The sequence below is a fragment of the Streptopelia decaocto genome (assembly GCF_964273445.1).
Source record: "Streptopelia decaocto genome assembly, chromosome: 2".
Classification (NCBI taxonomy): domain Eukaryota; kingdom Metazoa; phylum Chordata; class Aves; order Columbiformes; family Columbidae; genus Streptopelia; species Streptopelia decaocto.
In genome coordinates, this window is record NC_138655.1 from 54,538,762 (window position 1) to 54,551,117 (window position 12,356).

The 12,356-nt window shown below is 44.0% G+C and overlaps 1 protein-coding gene across 1 annotated transcript in view; it reads right to left on the reverse strand.

Annotated features, from left to right (window-relative positions):
• APCDD1 (APC down-regulated 1) overlaps positions 1 to 9,402 on the reverse strand; it is a gene marked incomplete at its 5' end in the record, with an annotated part of 33,909 nt that extends 24,507 nt beyond the window's left edge. The window contains one exon of the mRNA XM_082046187.1: positions 9,016 to 9,402. Coding sequence (XP_081902313.1) covers positions 9,016 to 9,073 — 58 coding nt within the window. The remainder of the gene's footprint in view (positions 1 to 9,015) is intronic.
• Positions 9,403 to 12,356: the final 2,954 nt, after the last annotated feature.

Consider the following 12,356-nt stretch of genomic DNA (forward strand, 5'->3'; position numbering starts at 1 on the left):
TGTGCTGTTTACATTTCTTGTCTCACCTGAAAAATTAAATAAATATGGGAAGCTCTTCCTCTCTGTCAGCTCACTAATAATCCACTAAATAGATTTGCTTTATGAAATACAAGGGAGAAAATGGTTTGAACCAAAGTGTTGCACTTCCACACCCAGGAGATGTGGCTCTGAACCTGAATTTTATAGACACCTCTTTGATCTCTAGTCGAGACAATCAAAACCTGGACCTTGAAACTTGAAGTTGCATTCAGATCCAGATGTAAACTGTGCGGTTTCATCCCACCTCTAATTTGAATGCTTCTATAATAAACTTGCAAATGAAGACTACTCTTTAAAGCCTAGGGAAAACAGATACTAAAAGCAAAGCCTCTGCACACAGGAAGCCTCTGTGATGACTGAGGTGGTCAATTAAAGGCAGATTCTGCTATTTTTATTATAAAGGGGAAAAGGAATTTCAAAAGCTAATTTTATCTCCAGCAAACAGTAATTTTGGTTTCTAGTAATGTATGCATACAAAACCCACCAGCACTCTCTCTACACAATATTAATGGAACAAAATTAATATGTAGCTTCAGAAGGAATGCGTCTTTGCTCTTTTAGGCACAGCCTCCTCTCAGATATGTTGGAAAACATGGATCAAAAGAAAAACACACATCTAGAGGTTAAGAGGTGAAAAACATGAACCCTACATCATGGGTTGGGAACTGTATTGCTTTGCCAGATGGAATTTAAGAACCGGTGGGCTAGAAAACAAATATGGAGTGAGGTGGAGAGGCTGCCTGTTAAGTCAGGATGGCTGTTTCAGGAGAGGGATGTCTCGCTACCACGCACTCCCAGGGGCAGAGTCTGGAATTCCCCCTTCTCTTTTCTGGTGCCCAGGCCGCCTGATGCAGGATCCTACACTTTATTCCCCAGGCCCCACCTAATACTTAGGCATGTGCTTGAGTAGCGTGTAGCACTGCTACAGAAATTACAAGAAAATCTGTGGGTTTATTTTTTTTAGGTCAACACTGTCTCAAACCTTTCCTATTTCCTATTGCAAAAAAGAAAACCGTGTCAGTGATGCATTATGTTGGCTACACCTTAAATCTTCCGAAAGAAACTTGGGTAACACCTGGGAAAATGGCATTGCTAAAATGATAAATACATGTCAACCCTTTTAAAATAGCAATTCCTAAACTAAACATAGGCAAGGACCTGTCCAGTAGGCAGGGTGAGGAATGATCAGAAAGAATACAATAAATACCTGAATGTAAACGGTACTCACCACTGAATGATCTCAAGATTTAATGAGATCAGTGATTACAACCTCATAAAGCCTTTACCGGAAAAGCTGGTAGCTTAGTTGCAGGTTACAAACAATTCTTCAATGTGAATGAGAATTTACGGCCTTAATTTCTAAAGGGTAATAAATACTAGAGATGCTTTGATATTTGAGCACGCTCCTGAGATGCCCTTAAAGGAGAGAGATTTTCAGGGGCCAATACTTCTCCCTTTCTGGAAGTCACGGCTTCTCAGGTATTTCTACATTGCTGAGCTGAGTCGCTTACTTTAGTGTCAAATATCTCCCCATTCTTCAGCCAGAAATGGCATGGCTGCTTCACAAATGGTAGAACCAAAGCACAGTGATGCTCTACTTGAACTGACTACATCTTTCGAGGGGCAGGATTTAGTAGACAGGGTCAGTGCTTCATGTATGCAGTGGTACAGCCTCCTGGGCTGAAGCCTGGAGTAGTATTTGACACTCTCAAAAACCTGGGTTTATCTGAAACCTTGTGGTTATGGGGCAGATATCACAGGCCTTCATACCACTATGAGAACAAGTTCAGCCAGATACAGGTGAACTTATCACTCTATGTATTTTTGTCCATATGAATTTCAGCTAGTGACTGAGAGCTTGCCTCCTAACACCCCTTTCCATCTCTAAGTCTCCACACACTCAGAAAGCCCACGTTACTTCAGCGCCTCATTCTGAAATGGAGCGAGCGCTCCTGTCTATGCATTCAGAGCATCTTTCGGGTCAGAAATGACATCTCCTGCCAGATACCAAATAGAGGCTGCAGCCATCAGTACTAATTCTTTCAACAGAAACATAGTTGTCAGGATGTCTCCTGTAGACAAATTATCTCACACTGAAAAAGTCTTTGAAAATTTGCTTTTCCCCTTAAAGTTGTCAAGTGTTTGAAATCTGCCTTTGAGAGGAGGTTTTGAAATGGTTCAAGTGACTTTTTCCAAGGCATATTTTTTATACCACTTGCTTTTAAGGAGTTGTGTTTTGCCTAGCTCATGTCATATGATTCAGGAATACAGATGCACTTAAAAAATGAATGATTTATTCATTTAAACATACTTGGGCATTTAATTTCTCCAAGCAAAAATTCTTCTGTGGGAGGATACCATCTTGCATGTGTACATATCAAAGGAGAAAATGCAGCAACCACATTATACATTCCCAATTATTCCCTGGAGGATATTATGAAAAGAAGGGGGTTTTGAAAAGGAGTCAGATTTGTGTTATTATACAGTGTCTTTTCTTTGATATAGCTCAAAAGCAATGGGGTCCCAGTTCCTCCTGTCACATATATGTAGTTTTGTCTGCAACTTGCAAATGATAAACTGTAACCAGTGGACCGAAGGGAGATTTGCATCGATACCTCCAGAGATCTGTACCTGTGAAGAGGGTATTTGTTTGGGACTCTATCCATCCAACTGTGACAAATGAGGGCAGGAACAAGTTTAGGTAATCAAGACAGGCATGAGAACATAACAAACGCTTCAGAGACAGAGGAAGGGATGTAGAAAACACACACATGCTAGGCAACATCACATAAATATGATGTGAATATCAGAATATGAATTATGGTATAAAATTAAAAGACAGTGATGGGACCTTTACCTATGTTCGCATTGCTGGGGCAAGGAAATACTTAATTTAGCACAGGCTTCTTCCTTACCAAGTAATCATTTCAACGCTTTTATATTTACTGGCATATGTCTGTACATATGAGTACCATACAAAGGAGCTGTAACTTCCCCTTGTACCATCTGCAGATCAAACACCAAGACCGGTGATAACGCTTCCCACGCAGGGCAGCAAAACCCCCGCGCCGCCTTCCTGTGCTTCTCCTGGCAGCAGGTGCTCAGCGGCAGCGCCATGTCCCCCTGCTCCACCCTTGGCGGCATGCAGTGAGGTGTTCTGCAAAACTGAGGTCCCACTGGGATGATATCACTCATTTTTTTAAAGATCCATTGGGCCATGTTAAATTGAACAAGGCTGGAAGGCTCAAGGTTAAAATGTGCTTTCACGAAACTGGGAAAAGCATTTCACGGCTCTTTTAAAAGCCCATTTTGGAGCCTAGACGCAGTTGCAACATAGTTGGAGCCACTACTTTCATTCAGAGTGATCCAAGTCTGCTATTCTCTACAGCAGAGACAGATGGTTGGTTTCAGTACCTCCATGACATGTCACATAAGTATTTCAGACTCGACTGAGAGTACCTCAGACACTCTCTGACTGACTTTTAATTTTTTTGTGTTATGAAGGAATCTTACTCACTTGTTAAAAATAAATAAATAAATAAGGTCCACCATGTTATTACTCCAAAGCGTGACAGACTTCAAACAAAAAAAAAAGATCTTTGCATGAGACTAATGGCACTAATTCTGTGAAGCCTCTGGCTGATTTTCACTTTAGCTACATGACAACCAGAAGTCATAAGATTGTATCACCCGCTCCATGGTGGCTATTTACGCAAAGGAGCAAGCTCAAAAGGAAAATTCCACAGCCCATCAGAAGTGCCATCTAGAGAAACAAAGCAAAACAAATGCATTTTCTGATGAGCTGATAGCCAGCGCCTCTTTCATAATCAAGCCCTAGCGGTATAGATCACACCTTTAGCATCAAGCTGGTTGAAAATAGTATAAGAGGTGCTACAGCTAGCTGGGGATGCCTGCCCAGGCCCTCATGGGTCACACCTCACAGCGACGGATGCAACATCCATCTGAGTGGGAAAATGGAGGTCTGCACAGCTGCCGCCCCAGTTAGAGCATGAACTACGCCAGACAGAGGACCTCAGGCTCTCAGATTCACTTATAAACCTGTATCTGATGTGGGAACAACCATCCAAGATAAAAATAATTGCTAAGGGAAGATAGGTTACTTTGAAGTTCTTCAAAGAATTCTGCACATAGCTGCGAGTAAAATACAAATCTTGAAAGGGCAATCTGTTGGCAGCCCGTTACCCAAATGTGTTTCAAAACTGGCTATGACAAAGCTCTCCACCAACATTTCTGCAAAAACCTGCAAGCTTCTAAAATAAATGTTTTTGTTTTCTGAAAAATAGTATGCAAATAACCTAAAATTGCAACACAGATAATGGTAAGTAGAGTTGTCCTTGAACACAAGTTCTTATAATTTAATTAGTGCCTAAACACCCAGGCCAAATTCTGTTCTCAGTGATGCCAGATTTCTAAAGTATAATGCAAATAATCTTAAATCTTAAACAGCTTAGATGTAATCAGTTTAATGAACACCTTTACTAGAATCCAAACCATGGCTTCCAATGTGTCCAAGTGTAGTGCTTCAAACCAAAACTCAAAGCTACCAGGTGTTCAGCACATTCACGCTTCGCTAAACGAGAGAATAAATGTTACCTGAAAGTAGGATTCAAACCTGGATTTAGATTGGTATTGCTCAGCAGGAACCACTTCACTTTATCTTTCATTTATAGCAATGTAAATTCAGAAAAGCACAATTTTATTATGAATTAAAACAACCTCAAGTGATAGTACAAGTTCAAAATATGAAGTGGCTTCAGCTCTGATAGAAACAGTTTAATCTTTGTGCTTTATTTCTGCAGCAAGCTCTTTACAAGTTAGAACTTGTTTGAAACTTGAAAAACCTTACGACAGATAAAGAATAATTGGCAGGATTAAGTTTATAGCTCTCCTTATCTGGGCAGTTGCCCTGCACAATTAAATAAAGAGACATTTGGATTACGCTCTTTCTTGATGTGGGATCGTGTTAGATAACACCCATGACAGGCTTTTAGCTACAGCGCAAACTTACGTAATTGCCATGGAGAATATAATGTCCCGTTACCAAGTCGTAGTCTGTGTTTACCAGTGTTTTCCCTGCACTTGGAACTTCAAAGAGTCCTCGCAGGATTGGGACCTACATTAGCTACTACAAAGAAAAGGGTTGGGAAAGGAAAGCTGGGTTTTATGGCCACGGAAGCAGACAGGACAACGATTTCCTTTCACATATATCTGCTCCCTTCCTTGTGCACACAGAGTTTCCAGATACAGCTTTCAAAGAGATGCAAAATGAATGTTTCAGAGTATGGAAGGTCCTAAAGAGAGATCCAAAGTATGTTTAGATGGGACAATCAAAAAAAAACTCCTCCAAGGCTGACAGGCCCAGCATTGAGATCCTCTGTTGTCCTACATCTTGGTCCTTACTCAATGCCCCATCTTGGAAGAGGTCAGAGAACCAAACACCAAGCAGTTACACAACAATAAACTCTGATAATATGAAGTTTGGCTCTTAATTGGGATGAGTGCTGCTACCCGTGCAAGGTGAAACACCACTGCCTTCAGAATGGGCTTCTTTATGAAGCCCTGAAGGGTTAAAGCCCACCTCTCCTCAGGTCAGCAGGAACTCTCCCCCTTGGCATGAGTGGGTGCAGCACTGGGCCGTAAGTGCATTCCAATATTGACAGTAGTTTGGTCTTGCCCTCTTTGAAGGAAACATTTGCTCTGTGTCAGAGACATCTGCCCTGCAGCCTGCAGACCCCTGCCCTGTCCTCCACCCACGCCTCGGCACCAGCATTTATTCAAGTGGAACTCTCCCCAACGCAAATGAGATTTGTGTCTGAGTAAAGACAATGCTAAACAAGCTTGCTACATATAATCCTGCCCTCTGTCAGCCCTGCTTAAAGCACCACATCAGTAACAAAATACTAGCCTTGCCTGGAATAGCTGAAGGGATTTGCCTTCAGCATGGTTTAGGCTAGTTTTGGGCTTCATCGCCTGGCAGCCCATCTCCTATGGACACCCTACAGAGTGCAAAAATTTCCCTTACTGCTCATGACACCTACATCGTATCACTATTAGCCCACAGTCAAGCTACCACGATGAATGAAATTGAATTTACACTGTGAATAAAACTGAGTCCATCTTCTAACTCAAGCTCTACAAGTCTTACATGAAGCAGTGTGTCTTCCCCTCTTTGTTGTCTTCCAGATTTCCAAATGTAGTATTTTTACTGAGGGAATAGATCACATACATCTTTAGCATAGAGCACAGTATTTGTCCATTTTATGGATACAGGTATTTATATCTCCTGATACATTTACTTACTATTTTCCTGAGCAGATTTTGAAATGGAGTGCTTCTATGTAACTAATTTAATCAATATTGCCGGAGAACTTTAAAAAGCATAAACAGTTTTCCTCTGAAAAGCCTAGCAGTCCTGTCTTCATCATCTTTATTGGTACTATTTCCATGATGTTATCAACAAATAGTTTTTACTTAAAGTTTTTAATACATTATTCTAACAGTAACATAATCAGAAATATACTAAAGTTTCTTCTTCGCATCTGTATTTGTAAAAAAAGTTTACATTTACAAAAGAAATTAGCCCAATTTGTTTTGAATCCACTTGAACGTAGCTCTTATTAATTGGGTTTTCTGGAGCTGAATGGTCTTAGCATTTGACATCTGAAACTTCTGTGGCTTTTTGTCTAAGCAAAGAAAACAGTGATAATGGACAACTTCCAGCTGCAAACTTTGTTTTGTTTTGTTTTCTCCTGACATTGTACAGGTTTTATTTTGATTAACAAAGACAAGTTTTTTCCAAATTTTAATTCGGTGATGTTAAAGTAGGCATTCTTAATATAATGAAAGCAGAAGCTTTAGCCTTATGGAACATGTTAAGTTGTGTTACAAAGCTTTAAGCCCTAAAAAACCTCAACCACTCACCCACACTCACTTGCTTTTAACCCTTAAATCGCCATGTGTAATAGAAATGCAAAAGAAAACAGGAAAACATCAAGTGCTGTAAAGAGGCTTAGCACTGTGATCCCCTGAGATTGCAGGTTATCCTTACATATTACCAATTCGGGCTAGTTGCTGACTGAAGGATGTTCCTATTGAGTATATGACACAGAGGGAAAAGCTGTAGGACAAGTTAAAGCTAACAGGATAAATACATTTAAATGGGCTACATTTCAGTGCATTATATGGCACTGATGTCGTTTCAAGTTTGTAAGAGGGCAGTAGTTTCCCCACACTTGAAGCTCAGATCCAAACTGTGCACTGCTACGTTACTGAGGTGTTTTATCTCTATATACAAGATGCTGAGTTGTATCCTTCTACAAGAATGTAGGTTTATGTTATTTGATTAAATATAACTGCAGATGGGAGAAATAGATTATTTTCATCCTTCATCCTCTTCTGGCAGCTGCTGTTTTGATCTGATCACTGGCCCTGATTTGTTTCCTGCTCCAGCCGGGGTTCTGCTCTGCTCTGTAATTCCAAGCAGATGAGCCGGGGAGTCCAACCCTGTAATTATGCTTCCTCTCTTTGCCCTCTAACTTCAAACCTCCCATTTTGACTTTTACATCCCAGATCACAGAGTTTTAAAGAACACCTCTGGTGTCCTGGCAGGTCTGGCTCGACTAAACACAATTCTATGTTTCTGGATTTCATAGCTGAGCTGTGAGAAGGGTATAAAACCCCCTCCTTGGGAACAGGGTCTCCTGCCCCCTCTTTCTCAAAACAGAACACAAAATCAGAAGCTCATGCTCTTTATTATTTATTGAATGCCATCTGTGTGCCTAGCACTTGTACAAACACAGCGAGAAACAATCTCTGCTCCACAAAACCAACCCCAGGAACAGCTTTGAAATCCTTATCCCAGCTCACAGATCTCACACTGAACCCATGTAGGTCACTTGCATCGTAACAGTTAAAAAAAATTTCTGTTTTTACGAGTAAGCTTGGGGTCCTAAGAAATGTAACTGAAGAAGGCTGGATGCTACAAAGTACTTCAGAATTAGGAACACTCTTCAAAATGATGCTGTAACCAAGTCACTCTTTCAGAACAATATCGCGCCCAGATTTTTCAAGTCTGGCTGCCAAATGTTAGAAATACCTAAGCAGCTCATTAAATAGCCTCCTTTTCAGAAGTTGCTCAAGAAGAGCAGTGGCTTTCTGGAAAGATGGGCTATCTGTTTAAGTGCCTAAATATGAATTTACAAGCTGACCTTGTAAGTTTAAGTATAATATGCCGGCTTTTCTCACTAAAATTTTGCTTGCTGTGCAGTTTTAGAGAAATGTCAGTCCAGGGCTAAGCTGAGAGAGCATCAGAGCAGGGCTGTGCATCATGACACCCAGAGTTTCTGCTCTGTGCAGCAAAACTTTTTGTTGGGTACATGACCCAGTGCTGGCAGACTTTGCTGCCTAAGGCTCCCCAGCAAATACCTCCACATCAAAAAAAACTCTTCTTTGCCTGCAGGTGAGATGTGGATCCCGCAGGACATCTCAGACAAGCTCCCGGGAACTTGGTTGAGCCAGCCCTTTGCCCAGAGGTGTGTAAAGCATCTTTGTGTGAGGTGCCCGGAGCAGCTGCTCCATCCAAGCAGTTACAGGCATGCAACGATAACATCTCCAACACGAACTTGGAAGCTGGGTGCTTTCTGCATGATTTTACCTACGCCGGCTGGCTGCCGCACCCACACATTTTACAAAGGGGTGCCGCTAACAAGGGGGTTCAGGCAGACCAAAAACGGTCTCTGCTCGCTTCGGCATCCGTGCGGACCTTTCCTCGGCGAGACGCCCGATTCGAGCAGCCGGGACCCAACATCCACACCCACGATAGCGCACCCACCCGCGACCCCCTCCCTCCACCAGCGAGGTCATGGGGCCCGCTCGCAACCCCGCCGGCTTTTCGGGCACACCGCGAGTCGTCACCCCGCGGGCAGCCGACCCCGTCCCGCCCCGTCCCGCACTCACCGTGCAGCAGCAGGGCTGGGAACAGGTATCTCATCAGGCTGCCGTACGGGGCGGACATCTCCCCTCCTCGCAGCGCTCCTTCCCTGCGCCTTCGCTCCGGCCGTCACCTCCCGCCGCGCCGCCCGCGCCTCAGCGCCGCCGCGGGCAGCCCACGGCCCGGCGCTGGGGGGCAGGCGGCTGGCGGGGCCGGGGTCCGCCGGACACCCTCCGGGGCCGGGACCCGCCGCCGCTCCTCAGGGCTCCCGCCCCGCACACAACCGCTGTCGTCGTTGCCCAGGCAGAACTCGGGCTCCGGCTCCGCCGCCGCTCAGTGCTCGAAGATGCCCGCTCCGTCGCCGCTGCCTCCACCGCCGTCTCCGCGGAGCGCAGCGGCGACTCCGCTTCATATTTCCCCTTCCAGCAGGAGGAGGAGGAGGGGCTGGGAGGTGGGGACTCCTCGCGGGGCGGGGAGGAGGGCGGCCCCGCCGCTGGGCTGTCGGTCCCGTCGGAGAGCGCTCCCACGGCCGGGGAAGGGGCGCTCGGGACCCGCAGGGCGCGGGTGGCGGGGACGGGAGGCAGCGAGAAGCGGGCTGTGTGGTGGGCAGCCCGGGGCTCGTGAGATCGGACGGCGGGTGGGATGCGCCCGTGGGAGGCTAGAGCACGCGTGGGAGAGCGTGCGGGGGCGGTCGGTCCTTCTTCACTGCGGGGAAAGCGGCCCGAGCAGGGAAGGGAGGTGCCGGTAGAGCTGCGACTCCAGGTGCCTGAATCGCGCCTCCCAAGGGGTGCTGAGCGGTTGTTTGCTGCTGCACCCATAAGCTAAAGAGAAAGTTGTGGTGTTCCTTTGCCTCGAAAAGAAACCTTCATGTGGCTGCAGCTTTCCACATAAATCGCACATTTTAAAATCTAAAAATAGATGCCAAGGTTGTCTTCTTTGATGCCGCACTCTCTTGCATGCTTTACTCCATGTCTGTTGTTGGTTAGTTTTGCTTTTTAGTCTAGTCTTAGGCCCTGGTCATGCAAAGACACATAAGCTTGATGTTGTACATGTGACTCATATGCCTGAGTTTGAACCTGAGGGTTTTGTTTCTAATGTCCTCTGGACAGGCATGTCATGTTTTCTTTGTGTTTGGACTGATGGACTTGTGTACAGGCCTCATGGCAAAGACTGTGTAACGAATTTGAGGAAAGTGTGAGAAAATCAATATACCTGAGTTTTGGGCAGCTTAACTGAGCCAAAGAGTTGACATGCTGCATACTTCAAAAGAAATTCAAACAATGATGTCTTCTTCCAATTCCCTTGAGAGGGAAGAATAAATTTAATCTTCCTCACTTGTATAGGGAGGAAACTGGGAGAGAAACAAGTGATGAGTCAGAATTAGAGCTCCAGTGCCTTGGATTCTCAGGGTTATGCTTGCGCCTCTACACGGGTGTTTTTCAAACAAGAAAGGATGGCTTGCAGTGCACTTGGTGGTGGTCTGTACAAGCCTGGAGTCATCAGATATCCTCTCAGTGACCTGGAGAGAGATGCACAGAGAAAAGCATCATCCTTTCAGAAACAGGTGTCCATGAACATAAGCAAGTAACACTGGGTAAGGATGTAAAAATACCCTTACCCAAAGTTGCTTGCTCATCTTCAGCCCATTCCTGTAGTTGCTATGGAGGTGTGTGTGAAGGGAGGTGATTCTTGCCGTGGACATAGTACATTTGGAAAAATTGTTTGGGAAGCCTTGTGTATCCACTTGGCTGCTTTCAGGACTAATTCAGGTCAAAACTCTGATTTTGCCACTTGTATCAATCCTACAGACACCCAAGTAGTTTTTCTTTACCTTCAGGTTCTATAAGTGAGGCAGATCCAGTGAGCAAGGAAAACTACAATGTTCGCTTAAATACAGTACAAGCATCTGTGTTTCTGAGCCTTGAGGACACATGATGTACTTCAGATCTGTGTGTGACAGTTGCATCTCCTAAGAGAAGTTCCTGCCAGGGTGATCAGTGAGAAAATACTGGGCGTGCAAATGGGACATATAAGTAGAAGTGAAAGGCAAGATATGCGGGAAAGCAAATTGCTCTGTTGTTGGCCATGAGTGCCAAATTATTACGAAGGGATCCTGCCTGCTGGAAGAAGCCAGCTCGAGGATTCTCACATTTGGCAGGTGTATAGATAATAGGGCATGTAGGAAGGCTCTGAATGTAAGTCACTTGCTATTTACCTGAATGTAAAGGGTAGATCAGCATCAGCGTAAGCAATAATGAAGGAACAGCGGTTTCAAAGTATATTTGTATAAAAGCAGCAACATCTGAAAGGAGAGACCTTTTCTATAGACACAATCTGCTTTACCATACCAAGATTAAGCAATATAATTATCTGCAAAAAGATGAGATGAGGATCACCTGCAAGAAGTCATTTATCCCAAAAGTAAATTATCCCAAAAACTCACAGTTTCTCCCCTGGGAAGTGACAGCTCCCCCTCACCCCCCGGCAGCATCATTAGCAGCTTTTCATAAGAGGAAAAGGGAATGACTTTACTGTTTCATTGGCCAACTTGGTAAATGAGGCTTTGCTTGTGACTTACTATCAGTGCAGCTTCAAATGCGGTAGTGAAATAAAATGAAATCAATACCCAATGGGTTCAGACACAGGAGAACTTTCCAAAAACAACACAGACTATATGTTATCTTTTACTTGTCTTTTTTATTTTGTGTTATTTTAAGGATAAGTTTTTTTTCAGACTGACGCACAATATTTTTTTTAAAATATGCCCAATCCTACTTGTTTCATTACCGTGCCCCTATTCAGAGTGTGCTGTAATGGGAAGCAGTGACAAATAACAGCTCTTTGCACTTTGATCTAAGCAGCATGTCACATCAGTGCTCATTAAAAACTATATTAACCAACCCAGCCATGACTTTCTGAACCTGGGCTCCCAGGGCAGGGTATATACCTAATATAGATGTAATGTAAAATCATTTATCAAGGCATCCCTTGGCCATAGTCTCAAAAACATCACAGAGGTCAAAGCATTTCAAAAAAGTAAGTAGTCAGCAGAAGTTTGCCCAGAAAGGAACCTTTTTGAAAAAAAAAAACAAAACAAAAGTGATGGGAAATGTACTTTGTGGCTGGGGCCCTCTGCAAAAAGTAGTAAAATAGGAAGAAAACTAACTTGTTCGACTTGTTGCGTGACACTTCAAAGATCTAGGCATATCAGCACAGTACTTGTCTAGCTAAAGTGCTGGCTGGTTGGCTGGCTGCCAATGCCAATCTGGTGGTGAAAGATATTTAAAAAAGAGAGAAGATAGGAAAGAACGGAGACAGCGAGCATGTGGGACACTTTATGCTATGGAGAAGAATGGGATGGGGCAGC